At 39.1% G+C, this 22,814-nt stretch overlaps 1 protein-coding gene across 1 annotated transcript in view; it reads left to right on the top strand.

Moving 5' to 3' along the window:
* The window catches only part of GRM8 (glutamate receptor, metabotropic 8), a 368,615-nt gene extending 356,492 nt beyond the window's left edge, over positions 1–12,123 (top strand). The window contains exons 4-7 of the mRNA XM_005879182.2: positions 3,168–3,303; positions 3,760–3,914; positions 4,970–5,107; positions 12,095–12,123. Coding sequence (XP_005879244.2) covers positions 3,168–3,303; positions 3,760–3,914; positions 4,970–5,107; positions 12,095–12,123 — 458 coding nt within the window. The remainder of the gene's footprint in view (positions 1–3,167; positions 3,304–3,759; positions 3,915–4,969; positions 5,108–12,094) is intronic.
* The last annotated feature ends 10,691 nt before the right edge of the window (positions 12,124–22,814 follow it).

The following is a 22,814-nucleotide window of genomic DNA, read 5'->3' as shown; positions in this document are numbered from 1 at the left end:
TTTCCTAAAACATAAAGCCCATTCTGTAGTTCTCCTGTTTATGAATTTTCAGTGGATTCCTTAGAACTAACAAAAATGTTTAATAGGTCCGGAATGAATGAATGTTTTCAAGATAAAGCCCTAATTACTTGCGATTCTCAAGGTAGGCCTGGCCATTCTGTCCAACTTCAACCTCAGCCAGTCTATCATAGGCCATGATCAAGCAAGGTTCTTTCATACTTGGCCTCTTTCAGAAATATCCCACTTTTGTCCCTATATGGTTGTTGTATTTGTCCTTTAAAATCCATCTCTCTCAGCCCTGGTCAGTGTGGCTCAGTTAGTTGAACATCCTCTCATGTACCAAGAAGTTGCCAATAGGATTCCTATGTCAGGGCACATGGCCAGGTTGCAGGCTCGATCCCCAGTAGGGGACGTGCAGGAGGCAGCCAAATGATGGTTCTCTCTCATTGATGTTTCTCCCTCTCCCTTCCTCTCTCTCTAAAACCAATAAAAACATATTTTTTAAAAAGAAGAAACTCTTACCTTTAAAAAAATTTCACCTCTCTCAGACATTTTTGTTACATATTCCTCTGTGCTCCCATTTATGGTATATTCTCTTAATTTTGAAATTTATCCCATATTCCATGATAATTTATTGGAATGTCTATCTCCCAAACTGGATGATAACTCCTGGATTGGACTCTGTATTCCCAGTGTTCAGCCTAATGCATAGCATATAATGGCACCCAGTAACTTTTGGGTGCCATTATATGCAAAAAGTGTGATGAGAATTAAGGAGTCAAGGACGAAGGACCCTTTTGATTCATTTGATACAAGTCAAAGGACTCTGTATTCCCAGTGTTCAGCCTAATGCATAGCATATAATGGCACCCAGTAACTTTTGGGTATCTGAATGCATTGCTAATTGGGAGTAAAAATGCCTTTTCCTACAAAACAATGGTATGAATGGTGATTTAATATTCAACTGACTCAAAAAGCCTGCTTAAAACATAATAGAACTGAAACATATTGTTATCCACACCCCTAATATTAGCATGTTATTTCTCTGCTCTATTGCCACCAAGAAACCTTTCTTCTTTTATCCTAGCCCAGTGGCAGAGATCTATCTTAAACTTTTCTTTTTGGTCTCTCTTTGCCTTACAAGGGAAGGCCAAGGAAGAGTTCTTTTCTGTAATAGTGGAATGGGATTTCTACCATTTTGATTTTCATGATGGAGACATATGTCAACTGAGGGTTTGAATCTTTGGGATTTGTCTGTGTCTCAAATAGTCATGAAGACCACTTGTTTCATAACATGCCATTATGCTAATGCATAAGAATTTTGCTGCCATACTATGAGCTATAAAATGAAAATAACTTTAAAGGAGCTCTATTAATAAATAAAAGTGTCAAAAGGACCTTCCTATTAGTGTTCTCATGCATAAGGAAGTCTTACTCATGCTTTTCACTAATCCAGGCACTTGTCCTTTGACTTGTATCAAATGAATCAAAAGGGTCCTTCGTCCTTGACTCCTTAATTCTCATCACACTTTTTGCATACTTTGGTTTTCTTAGAGACAGCCACAAAAATAATGCTTAAACTTGGGAAAAACATGATGTATGATTAAGTAATTGATGTAATGTATTTGATACATACATTATAATGCAAACAAACATGACTGCTTTTAATAGGTGAGAAAGGCAGATGTTTTAAGAAACAATATTCTGTACCAAATCATGTGTTTTTATAAAGTAGCACTGTTGGTGGGAATGCAGATTGGTGCAGACACTGTGGAAAGCAGTATGGAGTTACTTCAAAAAATTAAAAATGGAACTATCTTATGACCCAGTGATTCACTTCTGGGAATTTATCCAAGGAACCCTGAAACATTAATTCAAAAGAATATATGCACAGCTATGTTCATTGCTGTGTTATTTACAATAGCCAAGATTTGGAAGCAGCCAAGTGCCCACCAGTAAATGAGTGGATAATAAAAGCTATGGTACATTTTCATAATGGAACACTACTTGCCCATAAAAAAAGAAGGATATCTTACGCTTTGTGACAACATGGATGGACCTGGAGAGTATTCTGCTAAGCGAAATAAGCCAGTAAAACCCAGTCAGAGAAAAACAAGTACCAGATGATTTGATTCATATGTGGAATCTAATGAACAAAATGAATTAACAAGCAAAAGAGTGACAGACTCATAGATACAGAGCAGGCTGACAGCTGTTGGAGGGTGGGAGTTGGGTAGGGGTGTGGAGGGATTGAGCATCAAAGGAAAAAAAGAGAAAAAACTCATGGACATGGGGCACAGTGTGGTGATTGCTGGGGGCAGGGGCCTGGAGGGAGGAAGAGGAGAGTATAGGAGGGATAAATGGTGATTGATGGAGACTTGACTTGGTGAACACACAATACAGTATATAGATGATGTGCTGTAGAATAGTGCATCTGAAACGTGTATAATTTTGCTAACCAGTGTCATCACAATAAATTCAAGAAAAAAGAAAAAAGGCAAGATATACAATGTTGGTGACGATATGGAGAGAAGGGAACCGTTACGCACTATTGAATACTCAAGATATAAAAATCTAAATTGGTACAGGAACTACTGAAAACAGTATGAATGTTCCTCAAAAATTAAGACTATAACTACCATATGATACAGCAATCCCCTTCTGGTTATGTATCCAAAGGAAATATAAAGAGAATCTTGAAGAGATATCTGCATGCCCATTTTCTTTGTAACATTATTCACCATACTCAAGATATAAAAATACCCTAAGTATTCATCAACAGATAAACAAATAAAGATGTGACTATATATGTGTGTGCATATGCATGTATATTTCAGTCTTGAGAAAGAAAGACATACCACCATTTGTGACCACATGAATGGAACTTGAGGGCAGTACACTAAGTGAAGTTTAATGGTGGTGACCAGGGGTAGAGGGCCAGGTTGAATAAGTTGTGGGGAGCTAATGTACAGTACAGTGATTATAGTTAATAATATTGTTTTATATACTTACAAGTTGCTAAGATAGTGTACCTTAAAAATTCCCATCACAAAAGAGAGAAGCAATATTCTGTACCAAAGCATGTGTTTTTATAAAGTAGCTAACCTCATTAAGTTGGTTAAATAAATGCCCTTTCTAAGTGACTGTCTTCTTTTTTAAAAAAATAGGTGGTGTTTGCATTGCTCAATCACAGAAAATCCCACGTGAACCAAGACCTGGAGAATTTGAAAAGATTATCAAACGCCTGCTAGAAACACCTAACGCCCGGGCAGTGATTATGTTTGCCAATGAAGATGACATCAGGTACTGATTAATTTTCTTCCTTATGCAGGATCAGATTTGTGGCCCACATCCTTTTTTTTCTAACATATTTCATGTTCAATATAAAGTCTTGTGAGATTTCACAGGAATTGAAACATTCGTATGCAATTTACAGATTGCCTTCTGGTGCACGGAGACACAACAGCCTTCGAGTTCCTAAGTCTGAAATGTCTATTGAGTAAAATCTGGGGATTGAAAGAAGTGAGACAAGTAAGGTTGATAGAATGAAGGGAATAAGGTTGAGGATAAGACTAATTAACAGGTGCTGGAGTTAAACCCGCCAATATATCTCCTTTAGAAGATGATACGACTCAGGTAGTTAGAATGATTGTCTATTGGTGCCCTACTGAATGTATATAACTTGATATAGCCATCTTGTAACATTCATAACTGTAGTGTTTCTTGATAAATGTGGTATGTTTCTTTTTATTATGATAGGAGGATATTGGAAGCTGCAAAAAAATTAAACCAAAGTGGGCATTTTCTCTGGATCGGCTCAGATAGTTGGGGATCCAAAATAGCACCCGTTTATCAGCAGGAGGAGATTGCAGAAGGGGCTGTGACGATTTTGCCCAAAAGAGCATCAATTGATGGTAAGGATGCATGGTAGAGAATTTGTTTTCATTCCAATTAAATCTAAACTCAAAGGTGAAACCAGAGGATCAGCATATGATGAAACACACCCATTATTGATGACTCTGGAAAGAATTTTTAGTTCTGATGGCAACATTGCCAAGACAGTAACTATTTAACCCAGCACATGTATTTTTTATTAGAAGAGTACCTACTGGATTTTTTTTTAAGAAAGGCAATTATAGTTGACCTTACATATTTCCACGATGTTAGCCATTTTCATGATGTTACCCTCTAAGTTTGCATATTTCCATGGGCATATCTGACGGTTATAGCACTGTTAGAGGGAGAGGGCTTGCTTCATAGAATATGAAGACGTGATGCTGGGCTGACCCTATGAATACAAACCCTACAGCAAAGATGTGGAGCATCCCTGAAAGGCAGCTTGTCTCCCAAATGTCTTTGCCAATGGTGCTGACAGTGATTGAAATTTCTACCTTTTCCATTACCCTTTGGAGTAAGGCATTATTTCCAGCTGGTCTCCCTTCAATGTGGTCATTACCTGAGCAGGCTGACACTTTAGCCCATTACCCATGACTCGGAAGATTATATTAGTACTGATTAGTTAATTGAATTAGTTGAAAATGGAACATATAGGACAGATAAATTTTGAGGTGGGTAAAAGCATAGAAGTCTTGAACATTAACTCCTGAAAGGAGAGAGAGAGAGAGAGAGAGAGAGAGAGAGAAAGTCTGAGTTGGTTCTGACTATTTAACATGAGGTCCCTGGTCACTGCCACTGGGAGACCTAGTGGAGGGAGCGGTTGAGATGACAACAACAGGCTTTCCTGTTATACCCATCCCTAGTGACAGGTGCATGAATAGTGAATGGTGGGGGCAGAGATATTGTCCACTGATTTTGCTTGGCGTTTGCCATAAGGGAAGCCTTTGGTTCTCCTCCATTTTTTTTCCATGGAATAATCACAGTATAACATAATATTCATTTAAAAGCTCTGATAGTATTTGGTTTTGATTTTGAAAGAATATTAAAATCATACCTTTCTTCTTTAAAATAGGATTTGATCGATACTTTAGAAGCCGAACTCTTGCCAATAATCGAAGAAATGTGTGGTTTGCAGACTTTTGGCAGGAGAATTTTGGATGCAAGTTAGTATCACATGGAAAAAGGAACAGTCATATGAAGAAATGCACAGGTAGCCACTTAAATGTTTTCCTTGGTGCATTTGTGCTATCATTACCTGTGAAATGAAGTGTTTCTACATGGGTAACTATGAGGGTATTTTCTGTTTTCTTCTGTCTCTTGTCATAATTTCCCGGAAGGGCTGAGCATACACTGCTCATTCAACAAACTTAGGTGTACTCATTGGTTCTTACAGTTAGACAACAAGTATTTGTTGGGTATGTGCCAGGTGCTGGGATATTTCAGTCCTATTTAAAAAAGCATTTATTGAGTTTCTACTTGGGGCAAAGCACTTTATTAAGATTGGGCTGGGGGGAGTATGGGCAAATAAGCAAGACATGATATTGCTCTCCAGTAAAGATGATGGATCATAATAATTTGCTATAAGACACTGATTAAAAAAATACTATTTCAATCCATAGCTCCTATAATCTATTGCCTCCCATATTCTGCATAGCACTAGCAGCTATGATTTTTCATTTTATATATCTTATGCTTAAAAACAATAGCAATATTAAAGGTGGTTCACATTTTAAATGTAAGAATTAAACATTTTCAATTACCCATTTTTTGATCTTATGTATGGACTATTATAACTTACTTAGAACTAAGTAGTACATTTGGCAAGGTCACAAGTATAAGGTCAGTATAAACTTTAAAAAATCCTTTTTACATATATATCATATTATATAAGAAATTAACACACGAAAAATGAAATTTAAAGGCTACTGTTTATAGAATGGTAAGAAAACCATAAAACATTATGGGTAATGTTAACAAAGATGCATAAATCCTCTATACTGAATACTACAAAACTTGAACAGGTATTTTATAACCAGATATGCCTCCCTCATGCCCGTATTTTGATATATCCTCCTTTCCCTCTATTCACTTCTTTTGGAATGAGCTGTTCAAATAAAAGATGTGCTATGATAAGTGCTAGAGTGGACATATGAGCAGAGCAGGCATGGGGATGTGCACATGGGTGCCACGCTGTGGAGGGGGCTGGGTGAGGAGAGCTTGCATCCGAGTGTGAGGAGACAGACACTAAATAAGCAAATGCATAAAGGAACAGGGACTTCCAGATGCTGAGACGTGCTTACAGAAAACACCAGAAGAGACTGTGCAAGGGTGACCAGGAGGCATGGCAGGGAGGGGAGCGATTAGATTGTGCGATCACAGGAGGCTGCACCAAGTAGATGGCATTTGCAACGAGACCTGAAAAGCCAGAAGGTCTCAGTCACGTGAAGACATGAGGGCAGCCCGTTGCAGGGTCTAGGGCAAATCTCTTTTGTTCAAGGTGCAGAGGAGGCTGAAGTGAGTGAGAGTGAGGATAGTTAGTGAGAGGGAGAATGAGGGCAGATGAAGCTAAAGAGATGGGCTGGGGCCCGGTCATGCAAGTTCTGGAAGTTCTTTCCAGAAACTCCAGAGCTGAGGCGTTTGGGCTCTATCCTACCTGTAGGGTAGAATTACTTGAGGCTTTTAACCCAAGGCATTGCTCAGATGCCTATTTTAAGAAGATTCCTCTGGAGAAGTGTGAGGAGAATTGGAGATCAGGGATAAGAAAGGAAAAGGGTTAGTTAGGGCCCATCCAGTTCTGGCGATGGGCAGTTATGGCCTAAACAAAGACATGTGAGTTAGGGGCAGACCACAGAGGACAGAAGTCTAGTAGGTAGTATTTATACTACATGGGGAGTAACTAACACTAGGGGTGGTAGTTAGTGATGGAATATTAAAACTCTACCAGCTAGGTCTAGGAAAATAGTTATGTACCTACCTAACAGAGAAGACAGAATGAATGGTGAATTTGGAGGCACTGACTTGAATTTGGTTTTGATGTAGCCCCATGGAACTGCCCAGCAGGTGGCAGCATAAGGTCTGGGACCCCACAGAGCTTTCGGCACTAAAAATACATATTAGGGAATGGCAGATGGAGACCTGGAAGTTAAAGATTAGGGCAGAGATGCAATTGCCCTTGGAGCTTGAGCAGAGATGAGGGATGACAAGTGAAGACTCTGGAGAAGGAGCTAGAAAAGGAAACAGCAGGTGAGTTTTGGAAGGAGATGAAGGGGGTGGGGAGGGCGCAGTCACTGTCTTCTCGGTCTCCAGGAAATAAGATGGGGTGCACACAGCGCTGCAGAGAGGTGTGGCTGAGGCATAGGAAGTGTAATAGGGAAACTCACATTGTGAAATGGAACTGGGCTTGAGGAAGTGGAGGAAAGAATGCTTGTTCAAGAAGTTTGGCAGAAAAAGGAAGTAGATATAGTAGGGGAACTTGAGGAAGAAGCAGGGGTGCAGAAATGTTCTCTAGGATAGAGCACATGTAATCCTGATTTCAGATAGACTGAGCATTCAGAAGGAATAGCTAGAGAAAGAGAAATTAAATGTGGAGTAGGATATTGACAGGAATTTTAGGGAGCGGCATGAAGAGGAGGTATTATTTTAAATAATGTGACTAAGTTGAAAAAAAGATATAGACAAACATGCACATAATCAGAGGGGGGAAATTCTGTAATTAAATGCTAAATTTGGGCATAGATATTAAGGAATTTCAGAAAATGTATAACTGTAAGTTCAAGTTTTAAATTTAAAACTTCATGGAGGAGGTGCGCTTGATAATAAGAAAGATTTGAGAAAGAGCATCCAAGATGATGGACATGGTGGGTGAGCAGGGCAGAGACAGAAAGTAGGATGTGGAGAGGGATGAGGTCTGCCTTACTGGATAGGAGGGAGCATGGTAAGGAATAATGGGAAATAAAGAGGGGCCACTTTATAGAAGGATTTGAGAGTTTATGCAGAGTCCTCTCTGTATTTCTCATTCAGATATATTTTACACTGCACTTAATTCTGAATTCTGACTGTGTTCGATCATCTGTACATTCATATCCTATTGTTAGACTGTTTAATGAAAATGTACCAGTAACTGAAATGATGAATACACTTTTCTTTTTTATATATGTTACATAATAAAATTGGTAGGAAATTAGCTATTAACTAATTGCATAACTTGTAACAGACTGTTTTCAGAATACACAGTTTCCCTAAATTCACATTTTTTTCCCACATGTTGATGTATATGGTCCTTCTGGTAGCTGTAGATGGTGTGAATTGGGTACTTATTTCAGGCATAAACACTGACCTAGGTTGTAGTAGGATCCTGACCTGGTGCCACGTCTGCTTCAGATTCCTTTGATTTTCTTGGGTGTTGTTAAAATTGCAGCAATCTGTCCAATTAGAACTATTTCTAGTGCAATGGAAATAGTGTTTTACTCCAAGTGCTAGGGCAAATGCACCCTTAGGGAACAGGTTCAATACATTCCATTATTTCAGTATCATCCAAATTCCATTGTTGGTGATACTGAAATAACTTCTCCCTGGGGAGAAAATAAGTAAATAATGCAACATCCTAACTTACATTTAAAAGCAAGCAAACAAACAAACAGTACCACATGAACATTTCCAAATGGTGAGAGAAAATACTTGTGTCCCAAATGACCATCAACACCCAGTTTTCATTTCTGTTTTTGGGGAAGAGTGAAGATGATCTTGCACCTTAATGGTCAAATATACTTCAGAGGCAGGGTATTCATCAGTTAAGAAGTGCACAGGGTGTGAAAATTGTTTATATTTCCAATTCCATCTAATTCAGAAATGAATGTGGACAGATGTGCCAGTTGCAAAATTTGGCCTTACAAGGTTCGAGTTTTAACCATCCACAATGAGTCAAAAAATTAGGGAACTCTGTGGAAACAGGATGCCTACCGGGTCCTTTTTCCTGTATTTGGAACATCAATGGTGAGTTAAGTTTTAAGCAAAATTTTACCTTGAGTGATGGTAATCTGTGAACGTAATTATGTTCTTCCATTGGGAGCGATACTCGCAATGTATTTATGTGGGTAAGAGAGTGCTTCACAGCAAGGCAGGGCTTCTTTATCTCAATCTGCAGGAGACAGTGTCCTCAAGCAGTGAGGAGCATCCTCTTCCTAAAATTAACGCAGCGCCGTTTTCTGAGATGATCTTCCCCCTAGAATCTCAGGAAAACCTTCAGAAAGACGTGATATTACTGTTAACTTTGATATCTGGCCAAGTTCCAAAGTGAAGTAATTCCTACCATCCATCTAGCTACTTATGTGGTTATTATTGCTTCTGAGAGAGCTGCTGAGTTCTGAAAGCCAGGACTACTTAATCCTACTTAAAATTCCCTTTGTCTTCTCAAGAAGAAGAAGGGATTCTTTTATACTTGTTATCATTGGGTGATGGGAGTTATTTTAGAGACATTTATCTGACCTCTCCATTTTTCCCTCCCTTGTTCCACTTTCACACTTAATGCCTTCCCACTCCTCAAACAGACGCGCACACCCTCCCTGGAGAATTGTGGGTCCTCATCATCTCTCCCCGCCTTGGCACATTTTTCACACACCTATTTCCCCAGTCGGGCCTCTGCCTGAACTCTTCTTCCACTGTTCTCCTCGCCTCATTTTTTTCTTTTTCCCACCTTTTCTCTGGTCAGTTCCTTCCCTGACATTGTTTTGTTCAGCAAGACTCTCACCGGTAGTGGAGAGTTTGTTTTTGTGCTTTTTTGAGGTGTCACTTAACTGTTGTAATGGCTGTCATGCTGACTTTTTGTCTGTTAGAGAGGCCTACTAGTGAATATTGCAGGGACTTGAGTATGTTCAGCTGAGCTGCTCCTTAAAGGCGGACTCCCCCTTGGTCACACTGTTGGCCTCGACTTTCACTTCTCCCACACGAGTTGTGACTAGCTCTTTCTTTATTAAAACAACGCTCCCTGACCAACCCAATAAATGCAGTCGGTTCCATATAGCTTCTTAATGCCTTCCTTTTGCTACTTCCATCTATCCCTCCATTATTAATTCACTTGTTTATTCATTTAGGATAGCCTGCTTGTAGCAGACACTGTGCCGTAGATATAGAGACAAAGAGCAGACCACCCTTGTCCTCAAGTTGCTCACAGAGACACTGTCTTATTGAATTTGAAGTGCTTTCCTTGTCTGTTGAGTTTCAATCCTCACCCAGGAGGCTGGGACACTGCTGCTTAGCCGGCATGTGCCTGACACTCAGATGCTAAATGATGGTGAGCAGATGCTACTTGAAATGGCCTATTGATTCTTATTTATGATGATAGAAATAATGGTAATGGAAAAAGCAGTGTACAAATATGTTTATTCTCACAAACAAGCAGTTCTGTCACTGAACCAAATAGGAGGCTCAATAATTAGCCCCCTGAAAGGCCTGTCAGTTACTGCCTAGTGCCAGAGTAACGAGGTATCTTTTCAGGTGTAACTACCTCTCAATAGACCTCTATACACTCTGGGAGACTATGGAAGGTGGGAGCTTTCACCGGTTCACCCAGGACTCCTGGAGACCACATGAGTGAATGGGGTAGTTAGGAGGGGGATGGGATGTACACAGTTAGTGTTGAGGAGTCGGAATGAAAGGAAGCTAAGAGAACTGTCCCTGTGTTAAAATGTGTTCTGCCGTCCCCATTTGCCTATTGCCTAGAGTAAACTCTGTTGGGGACAGTGTCTACATTAGCACCATGAAGTGGCAGTTAGTCCACATGCTGCTGTTCTTAGCAAGTGAAATAGCAGAAATCCCAGAGTAACTTATTTATGCCACTTCTGATATTCCATATTGAATTCCAATAGATGCATGTGAGATGACAAAATAGGCATTGATTTCAGACATAACTGGATTTCAAAATTTTACAGCTGGGATGTAAAATCAAAATCATCCTCTCATTTTCTACACGAAGAAACTGGTACCCAGAGAAATTCAGTGAATTGTTTAAAAATCACAGTGTCAGAGCTGCAATTAGAATCCTGGTCTGTTTTATTTGAATTTGTTTTACGCTTATATCCTCAAATTCTTTTATTATTTACTTATTTCAGAGTTTTTACCTTACAGTTGAAAAGTATTTTTCTCTTTATATTTTATGTATGACAGCAATGCATTATGGAATTTTAAAACCGCCAGCTGTAATGTGAAATAAAAATAACATATTGGTTGTTACCGAATCCTATAAAAAATAGGAAATATTTTAATATTCTTCACCTTGATTTTTAATGATATATTTAGTATTTGTAAGTGGGTCTGGAACAGAATAAACCATTTCATCCAGTTCCCTGGCCCCTTGCCATTTATAAAAGTATACCAAGGACTATATTTTTAAAAAAAAACCCACAAGAGAAACTTTCAAATGCAAGCTTCTAGAACTCCACAGCTAGTGGCACTGAGTTATAGCCATTCGTTTTGCTAAATTACAGTTAGTTTGCTCATTTTTTCACTCCTTTATAGAAAACAATTTCGCCTATTTTAAAGTAGTGTGGGAAGCAATATAATGTATAATAACATTCTAGAACTTGTGTGCAGACAAATCACCTGAGCGCCAGGTTAAAATGCAAATTCTGATTGTGTAGTTAGTTATAAGGCGAGGCACTCTGAGCTTCCGACCAGTCGCAGGTGGTATGGATGGTGTAGGCTCTGGGCCACACTTTGAGTAACAGGGGGTATTAGAATTAGTTTATGGAGTTAGCAACAGCATCTGACATTTAATTAACAGAATAGATACTCAACTGTGCTGAAGATTACCAAAGGTGCCTTACAGTAGATCATCTAACTGAGACTAAATTGTCAAATGCGAAGCTTACAATCTAGAGCTTGTGTTGTATGTATAACCTTCAGTAAATATTCAAATCGGTAAAGTGTAAAGATAAAGTAATGCATGTGTGTGTGTGTGTATGTGTGTGTGTGTGTGTTTCCTCATTAGAAAAATTTGAAGTGGAGAGCTCAGTTAATAGTATACAGATGCACCCGTATCTCCAAAATTTGCAAAGTATATTACAAAGTTTGCCATGTCAGGATTCAGGAATATTCTGAAAACTTTAAAAGGATACTGCACTGTCAGTCATAAATGCACATAGAGTGATGGAATTGCAAAGGTCCATAGAGACCATTTTTTCTCAATTTTTTCATTTTGCAGAAAAGAAAATTGAGGTCCATCTGGCCTAAGTGAGTTGTCTAAAACCATAAAGCTAGCTGAAGGTGATGAAGGGACTGAAATCTTATTTGATGCTTGATTCTTTCTTTAATCCTTTCCTGTTCTGAAGGCTTTTCCCAACACAAGACTGAATTTTCTAACCCATTCTACTATTTTGTCCTGTTCTGGGTGGCCTGGATGTTTTTCCAATGGCCATCTGAGGTTAAGTGTCCTGTCTTTGTGATGCTCCCTGGTTACTAAGGGCGCAGATCAATTCTCTTGGTCTGAGAAGCACTAATACTGCTTGAATTGTGGAAGCATAAGGAAGTACCTTTGATTAAATGGAGCTTTAAGGGTACATAAAGTCTTGCATTTTTTCAGGGAATAACTTAAGACAGAGAAAAACCATTCTACAGAGTGAAAATGAATTCAGGAGTGTAGGTATTCCTTTCTGTAAATCACACAGTGGACTCTGGCATTAGCTTGTTTGGGTGGAATTCACATGCATCTGGATGAACATGATCTCTGGAATATTACACTGAAGGACTCGGCAATGGAAAGGGAATATTGGCAATCATGTGACAGCAAACCATTTTGGATAATCATTTATTTGGAAATCCGCAATAAGACTTGGGTCAGTGAAGATGAAGCAGTGGGTAGAAAAGTATAGAAACATTAGAAAAAATTGTCTTTCCCTCAATGCTTATTAAACTTCATTGGAGGGAGTCAATTCATTAAAACAGAAAGAAAGAATATACAGATGGCTCAATATTAGGAAAATGTGATATTCCTAACCCTAAAAATAGTACAAAACAGTTACATATAAAGGGCTATTTATTTGCATTATGAAAGGATTTAGACAAAATGAAGAGGTAATTAGTATGATTATTATTTCAGATAGAGGGAAGCACAAAGGCCAGTAGACTAGAGAAAGAATAATAGTTTGAGGAACTGAACAAGTTTAATATGGCTAGAATAGAGAGCAGGTGGGAGACTAGTAAGAGAAAAGGATAGGGACCTAGCCAAAGGACAGATCGTGTAAGATTTTATATGTTTCATGAGGCAGTTGAAATTTGTTATGATCAGTGACACAATGGGGTTTCCATTTTAGTGGGATTATTCAGGCTGTAGCATAACATTGAGAAAGAGAGACTAATTAGATACTATAGTAATTTCTCCAGAGGTGACAGTGGCCCAGGTGACAATGGAGAAAAGTGGATGGATATGAAAGTTATCTAATTAGTTGGCTATGTGACTCTGAAACTGAGAAAAGAGATCTTGCTGTAGAGATAGAGGTGGGACACACTAGCCTGTAAATAAGGTGAGGTGAGCGAGACCCAAAACGCATGTGAAGAACAAACTGCACAGGGCCTGAGTCAGTGCTTAAGGGATTCAGACTTTGGGGAATGTGGTGAAGGAGAGGACCCTGGAATTCCTTTTTTTTCTTTTCCTGAGAATTTTCCTCAATACCCATGGGTATCCATTAGAGATATCCCCTAGGACCTATCTCTATTCCACAGCCCTCATTCCTGCCCCAGTGTCTCTGCAGCCAAACTGATTGGGTTGTAGGCTGGGTGCTTGACCCACACTGGATCATCAGAGTCCTCCCAAGACATATTTAAAATGAAGCTGAAGGAGAAAGAGTGGTTTCTCTTGGGAGTGTGGGGTGAGGCTATGAGATGGGAGGTTGAGAAGATTGTGGGGCTCTTCACCCTGAGGAGAAAGTTGTCCTGGAAGCATGATATTGACATGTAGACTGAACAGAGCTGACACATGGAAAGGTTTCTGACTGTGATCAATTTCTTAACTCTGCCCTTCCTGCAGGGATGTGGAATAGGTCATGATACTTCGAATTAAGTTTTCCCATCCTTAGCTAGCAACCTAGTGTCCAGACTAACCTATTGTAATAGTCTGGGAAAGATTAGAGGAAATAATATGCATGAAGCTCATTGCCTGCTATATAGAGAGTGCAGCAGGTACTGCTGCCTACTTATCCAACAGAAGTTCCCGTTCTTTAGGTCCGCACCATCCAGTGGAACTGTTTATGACGAGGACAATTTTCTATATCTATGTTGTCCCATGGAGTAGCCACTGGACACATGTAGCTATTGGTCACTTGAAATGTGGCTAGGGAACTGAGAACCTGAATTTTAAATTTTATTTAATTTTAATTAGTGTACATTTAAATATAAATAGCCACATGTGGCTAGTGGCTATCGTGTTGGACAAAATGATAGCCACTAGCCACATGTAGGTCTAGGCTGACAGACGTACAGAACAACAATTTTGTTTTACTGTATACCCCATGTGACCCAGTTAATTCTGATTGGTCTGATCCAGTTATGGTGGCCCTATCCTGCTTGCCAGTTTTCATTGAAAGAGTGCCTTTTAATGCAGTTCTGGTCAAAGAGATACATGGGAAAGTCCTACAGAACCCTTCAGCGTGTGGAGGCTGGGGAGTTCTTCTGGTTATTGTTATGTCTGCAATGAGTGGCTGGCCTTGCAGCAGGGAAATCATGCTGATGATAGCACCACACAAAAGCAGAGGAAACCTCAGTCACTGCTGACATCTTTCAACTTCTGAATTAACCAGCCTGGAATGCCCTTCCATTCTTGAGATATGAGATAATAATAAATCCTCTCATTTACAGCCAGTTTGCATAGACTTTTCTATTATTTGCAGCTGAAATAATCATCACTAATACAATGTATTATCAATAAATGGAAATGATTTATGTAACATGACATGAACATGTCTCATTTTAAGATATGGAAAAATTAAAATTCTAAAATAAATCAGGAGGTTAATATTTGCAACACAGACACATTGTTTATATTAAATGGATTCACCACAGGTTTCTAAAATACTGACTTTCCAGTCAGTGAATATAAAATGAAACAACCATACGTCTTTTCAGAAATATTTCACTGAGACATATTTCTATGTAAGTTGCAGCATTATAAAACACACATATTAGAGTGTGAGCCTTAATTTATCAAAATAATTCATCTCTGGGTTCCTTTAAACAAAATACCCTCTAGTCTACGAAAATATTATTTTACAGATGAAGGTAGTATGCTACTTACCATCCAGACAGGCAATAATTTAGCTAAGTATTTTTCTTTGCAGAGTAAGTAAAAACCTGTTCAAAATGCGTGCACTTTTATCAACTAAAATTATAAGACCTAAGAAGAACTACATGTTTCTATTATGTTTTCTGTGTCTAGTAAAATGCTCAGCTTCATTGCTTAGATACTCAAACACTGAATTTTAGCTGAGTGATCTTGGGCAAGTGAGTTAACTCTAAGAATTCTTGCTAAATTCAATTTTTCCTATCTTTAGATTTATTTTCTTTCATTGACTTTTAGAGAGAGTGGAAGGGAGGGAGTGAAAGAGAGAGAAACATTGATGTGAGAGAGATACATAGATTGGTTACCTCCTGCACATGCTCCGACTGGGCTGGGGATCCAACCTGCAACCCTAGGTATGTGCCCTTGATCAGGAATCGAACCCGTGACCAAAGCTTTCCCTGGTATTGCTGTGGGAGGTGGGAGCATGCTCTACCTCTGTCTCCTTCCCACATCTTTTTCAGAAAGAAGATAGACAATATTAGCTAAGCAGCTAGATCAGAGTAGTATTCAATGTTTTGCCCAGAGAGACCCAAGATTCCAAATATGCCAATTCAGCAGATCACAGTGGAGTTTTCAAAAACTGAAGAAGGGCTCAGGAATCCATAAGAATGTGTGATGATTTAAATAGAGTTCAAATCCTATTAGCCAACAGAAAAGCAGAGGACCTTAGAGAAGAAGGAAACTTAGAGGTCATCGTGGCCAACATTTTGCTGAGCTTCCCCTCACAGATGGATATAAAATGAGGACAGGGAGGACACAGAAACATTTTGGTTTTACTGATTCAGTAGAACTCGTGAAGGCTTTTATTGGTGCAAAATGAGTCTTTCTCATTGACTCTAAATAGGCTTATTAGCAGCATACAGAGGATTTCCACTGTGATGGTCTCTTTGTCCCTAGTCGGAGTGAAGGCAGAGGCCTGAAGCAGGCTGATAGCTGTGGAAGTGAAAAGTACCAGCAGACTGGAGCGCAGAGACCAGGCTGGCTGCCAGCTTTGGGTTCAGCACCCCGAGGAGTGTTGTTTGTCTGGGCTGCTTTTATGAAACGGAAGCCCTCTTTTATGCATTTGTACCTGTGAAAGGGAGCAGTGGTGTAACAGATCCAAAGTAGCAGAAAAACAAACACTGGTAATTCATATTTGTTTAAGATGCCCACCTACCCCCTCTTTTTTACCAGTGTTAGTTTACATTTCAATACATGGCCAGCATTCTGGCTTGAAGTTTCCCAGAGGGGTTTCATGAAATGGTATGAAGCTTTAATTCAGTAAAGTCCAGAAAGCTGTTTAGCCTTTCTCCCCCTGCCTAATGACAGAAAATGTCCCTGTTAACCGATTCCTTGGTGGGATCAGTCTGCATCATCCTAGACCATCGGTTCTCAACCTGTGGGTCGTGACCCCCTTGGGGGTCAAACAACCTTTTCACAGGGGTCGCCTAAGACCATCGGAAAACACATATATAATTACATATTGTTTTTGTGATTAATCACTATGCTTTAATTATGTTCAATTTGTAACAATGAAATTGGGGGTCACCACAACATGAGGAACTGTATTAAAGGGTCGCGGCATTAGGAAGGTTGAGAACCACTGTCCTAGACTGACAGAAAGCCCCACTTCAGCATGCTGTGCTGGCTGCATGGCTCACATTCTTCCTCCCAGGGCTGCAGGTTTGAGTACCTGTGCAAATGCCCTTTTAGGACAGGTGATTATGGGGCTGGGCAAACAATTGGTTCTTCCAATTCTTAATAACTTTGGTGTGTATTGGAGGTAAGTGTAGACAGAGTGTGGAAGAGCATAAACAAGAGACTTGAGTAATCAATGGAGGATGATGATGATGATGATTATTTTGATATAAATAAGCAGAAAGTAATATTTGTCAAAAGAAGGGCAACTCAGCACAATTCCACATCACAACCTCTCTTCTCTTCCTCTCAGAAACACACACAACATGTTTCATCACTGATGAGTTTTTAATCACACAAGGATCCCAGTGCTCCTCAAGGACCATACCATCTGTGGCCAGGGACCTTTTCCTTGTTAATGGCTCTCTAGGCAGCTCAGTACTATTTTAACATGACAAGTATAATTTGAGAGTATATTTACTTCAAGGAAATCTCCAGGAAAATACTGTGTGCCTTTGTAAACTACACACAATCTTGTTATTCAATCTGCCCTTATAAAATCGCATAAGTTGGTTACAGGTTTCACTTCCTAGATCTTAGGCATCTATCACCAACTGATCTTTTTCATCTAACTCTAATTCTTTTAAAAAGAGCCTCTCCTGGTTTGATTCTCAGGTGTATCCCATCCTCACTTCAGGTTCTAGATTGAACATTTCCTTTTTTTAAAAAAATATATTTTATTGATTTTTTACAGAGAGGAAGGGAGAGGGATAGAGTTAGAAATATCGATGAGAGAGAAACATTGATCAGCTGCCTCCTGCACACTCCCTACTGGGTATGTGCCCGCAACCAAGGTACATGCCCTTGACCGGAATCGAACCTGGGACCCTTGAGTCCACAGGCCGACGCTCTATCCATTGAGCCAAACCGGTTAGGGTGAACATTTCCTTTTTGAGACACTCTAATGGACCATATATATCTTAATCGACCTGGCTTTCATCACCCGGGTCTCTTGAATTAGTCTACCTTGTCTGGACACATTTTCAGAAGGATGCTTCTCTCCCTTTTCAAAATGCAGCCTTCCCTTCTTTTGGTCCTTTACTCTGCTGCTCTAGTGAGTTCATTCATTGCCACTCAGTGTGTCCCTCTAAGAATATGCTGGAGGTGGGGCAATGGGTCCCGCTGGGGTCTCTGTAGAACCAACCATGTGCTGCAACCATCACTCATGAATAAGGACCAAGGCTGTGCTGCTTTGGTTTGAAGAAGATGTTGGATGTTGTGGGATTTGTGCCAAAGTGTTGATTCATCTCTCATGACATGATAAGCTCACTGTCAGCAAGGCCAGTTGAAAAGTAGAGTTGAGTTTGGAGATAGAGGTATACAGTTAGTGGCTGCTCATAGGGCAGAACTTTGGGGTGTCCAGAAGGACATTCTACTCTTGGAAATACTTCCTTCACCCAAGTGAGACTCCAGGAATAGGAAACAAATCCTTTAATTGGTCTTACCTAACTAGGGCAGATCTCCTTGCAATATCCCCATGGAGCACTATATTCACCTTTGTATAGTCAATCAATTGTACATTTATGTGTGGGATTGTTTCATTGATGTTTATCCCCTATTAAATTAAAAGCTCCATGAGGACTAGGAGTGTGTCTTTGTTGCTCACCTTGTGTCCAGTGTGCCTGACATTTAAACGACACTGGATAAATATTTGTTGAATACATAACTGAATCTAAAGTAATTCTCTGGTATGTGGTACATTCATTAAGTTTACACTGTAATGAAAGACAGTTCTCCCCAATAGAACACGATCTCCTTTTTTCTCCTGTGTCATTTTTAGTTGCTAAATTGACTTTGAAGTTGAGAGATTGGGCTGTGACTCAATATGTGCCCAAACTCTTCAACAAAATACTGTGCTCCAGTTTCTTTTTTTAAAACTAGAGGATAAGGATGAAAAAAACACAAAAATAAAGTGAAAGGTTTATTAAGCTACTAAACCCAGGTGTTGGTTGAAAAAGTATTTGGGTTGTTTGCATTTTGTTTAGTCATGAAATTCCTATGTAAGTATTTCTATCTTTGATGAAGGTTTATGCACTCAATCAGGCTGTTCAATTTTTTTCTTTGATTTTCTTTATTTAATCCACTTGGAATGGCATTCAATTCTTGGTTGTGCAAAATGTTCCCTTGTCTCCATCTTTTAAGGAAATGTTTCTATATAGCTCAGTCATTTTAAATACAGTTTTGGAGTGTATTTTTTTAATTTATAGCACCAATAAATTATTTATATGATATTGTTAACTAGTACTCATGAGGATAATGATTTTTAACTAAATTATAGGAAGAAAAAAGAAAAAAAATCACAATTCATTGTATTACTGTATAATTTCTTATGACAGATATACTTAAGTACTTTTATTCACCTTTAATATTTTCTTGCTAAACTATATATGTAATTTCTAGTCTGATATTTATATTTTTATTGGATGTAGAAATTTTTATACAACTGTTTTTTAGAAAAATAGTTGAAAAATGTCATCTTTACATCTCTATTTATTATCTATATACCTATCTGTCTGTCATACATATCCCACAAATTGGTGTGAAATACATCAACAGTATAATTTGTGATATGAACTCTTCTTGTTTAAAGGATTTATTTTGTTTCTGTGACCTGGATTCTTTTTAATTGGCATGAATCTGGCTAATAGAGAGTATTATCTGGTATTAGAGAGTTTTTAATACGAAGATGGCTGCTTCAGATCTACCTAACGTGCAGCCTCATTGGAACACAGGCCTACATTTTATAGAAGCATATTTTATCCTGTTTGGTACATAAAACAATAGCTTTTTTATATAGTTGGAAGAAATATTGGAGGTGATTTATCCCATACCCCCCTTTTTTTACAGATTAGAAAACTGGAATTGATTGCAATAACTAACTGTCTCAGGGTAAGAGAAAGGCACCAGGACCCAAAATTCCATATATCTAGTTATTTCACAGTGAATTGCTGTTAATGTGATTTACTGGCCTGAATGATTATTGTAGACCATTCTATTTGTCTTTCTGGCATCAAAATAAAAAAAGGGCCAGTTTGTCTTACTTTCTCCTTTTATCCATTACATAGTTGAAGAGAGGCTCAATATTCTGTTGTAAATTCAGCTCATTTATCTAGTCTAGAACGATGAAGCCTAAGAAGATGAAGGGGGCTTTGAATGATCTGTCTAATACTAACACCTAAATTAGCTGTGTAATCGTTTGTGGGTGAAGCTTCTTGAGTGTTGCTGTGGTGTTTGGGTTGAGGCCAATCAGAAATGACCCTTGAGTTCTGATTTTATCCAGTCAGTGTCTCCTTGACCAAGGAGAACATTTGGGCATGAACTGTAGTTTTTATTGTCCTGTGACTGACTCCCATTAGAAATAGCTACCTGAGGCCAGCTCTCAGTTCTATTTTGATCTAATTGTCTTATACACATAGCCTTTAGTGCTCTCTTTGACCTTTGAGGACTGCCCGGGGCATAGGGAAATTACAAATACCAGTGAGGTTGGATAGTTTCTCAGTAATGAGGATACTACTTTATATACCCAGGGATAGATGCTTTTTCTCTGTGGGATGCCTGATCTGGAAATTTTTATGACCCCAAATGTATCCATAACGTTCAGACATCAGGAGAGTTTTCTATTACAGAAATTCCTCTGAAATTGAACTCAGGAGGATCAAATTGTTCCCAGTGCAGACATTTTGATCTAATTGTCTTATACACATAGCCTTTAGTGTTCTCTTTGACCTTTGAGGACTGCCTGGGGCATAGGGAAATTACAAATACCACTGAAGTTGGATAGTTTCTCAGTAATGAGGGTACTATTTTATATACCCAGGGATAGATGCTTTTTCTCTGTGGGATGCCTGATTTGGAATTTTTTATGACCCCAAATGTATCCATAACATTCAGACATCAGGAGAGTTTTCTATTACAGAAATTCCTCTGAAATTGAACTCAGGATCAAATTATTGTTCCCAGTGCAGACACTTGACCTCCTAAGAATAAAGCCTCTATCTATCTATCTATCTATCTATCTATCTATCTATCTATCTATCAATCAATCATCTATCCATCCATCTATCTATTCATTTATTTATTCTTACTCTCATAGAAGAGATGAGTATAGAATTTCATTCCTTTCCAGTGAACATGACAGACAATTTTTATAAATGTTCTCTCAGCTTTTAAGTTCCTTTTTCTACTTGAGTCCAATTGCCTACAGATTTTTAGAGGCTATCTTTAGTATTCTTGTTTCTTATGATTTAAAATATTCAAATGTTAGCATTTTATAATGAGAGGAAGTTCAAAAAGAGCAGAATGCCCTCTTCCTAACATCCCAGTGATACAGAAATGGCAGCTTGAATACTTTTGCACATTTTCTTTCACCTTTTGTTAATCAAGGAGGTTGAACTAGAGGAATAAAGCAAAATAAGCAAAACCTGGAGCTATAAATTTCGGGGTTGATTTAAATACATAAAGCATTAAAAGCTGTCAGATACAAAGCTAGATGCAAACTGACAGGGAGAAAAAAAAATAATCTGTTTGTGTACGTAAAGCCCCAAACCAAAAGCAAAATTAAAATTTGTGCTGACCCTTCTCCCTTGGGGCTGCAGATGTCACTGCTGTCCAGGGCACCGTCTGTTACTGAGTGGAAAGAAGAGAAATGGCATCCAAGTCACTAGTGTAAAATAAAATAGCCTGCCTGCCAAGTCCGAAAGCTGTCCTGCCGTATTTTTGAAGGCCAAGGGGATGGGGGCAGAGGTGAGCTACAAAGGTGACCACTAACACTCCTTGATTCTTATCTTTGATGGTTCACTTTTTTATTATAAGATCCTTTACTAGAGGATATTTTCATCTAGCCAGTAATAATATTAACATTTACTGAGTGTTTATGGTGCTAGATGTTTAGAACAATTCTATAAACTGAGCACTGTATTATTCTTATATTAAAGGTAAAGACACTGAACCTGTAACTAAGGAAAATGGCTCAAAGTGACACCTAGCTGCGAGTTCAGTGAGGTCTTACAGTTCTCTCACTCCAGATGCAGGTGACCTCAGGAATTGCCACCCCTCACGGGGCTGCAGCTTGCCTGAGGCCTGCACCAGGTGTTCTCCACTAGCCACACCCCATCCCTTCTCACCTTTCTGTGTCTTCCCTGCGCCTGGGGAAGCTGACCTTAGGAGAAGGTGCAACCAGACTCCCTCCCACTCTGTCTTCATCCTGGGCGTGGCCAGTGGGAGGCAGTGAAGGTTTTGGAGTGTGAGGGGAGATACAGGTCTGGGCATTTCTCCTGCAGGTCCTGCTGATCCTGTGCCCTGGCGTTGCTGCTGTCCTGTTCAGGCTGTCACTGCCTCCAGGCTGCCCTCTGCCATGCCTCCAGGTTTAATTAGGCTTCTGTGGAAATGCTAACCCTTCTCTTTGGCTCTTCATCCCTCCCAGTAGTAGTCTTGTCTTCTTATATTTGCTAATCTCTAGGTGCTTCACCATCTTGTTTGTTCCTTAATGCTGTCTACAGTTTGGTAGATAAACTCCTTCATTAAACTTTCCTCATTTGAACCATATGGGGTGAAGTCTTGTTTCCTTCTGGGACCCTGACTGATACACAGACTGATATTACACCCATGTGAAAATATAGCAAAGATATTTTTCAAAGCATTATATAGTTCTAAAGCTCTAAATTAGGATCTAGCATGCTAAAAAATCACAGATAAGGAAATACATTTATTTCATACAGGACATGGCAGAAAGTTAAAAAAAATGAGTGGAGAATCTCAGAGAGATAGGAGAGACGAGGATGGTGAGAAGGGTAAAGACTTTAAGAGTCTGTTGTACACCAGGCTTCAGAGAACTGTGATAGGTTTTGAGTTTGTGATAACAGCTGTTTGGGGAGAGATTATTCTAGTAGCCATTTGTAAGAAGCGTGGAAGTGGG

Source organism: Myotis brandtii, unplaced genomic scaffold (genome assembly GCF_000412655.1).
Source record: "Myotis brandtii unplaced genomic scaffold, ASM41265v1 scaffold587, whole genome shotgun sequence".
Lineage (NCBI taxonomy): Eukaryota > Metazoa > Chordata > Mammalia > Chiroptera > Vespertilionidae > Myotis > Myotis brandtii.
This window is presented reverse-complemented; position numbering and strand designations above follow the sequence as displayed.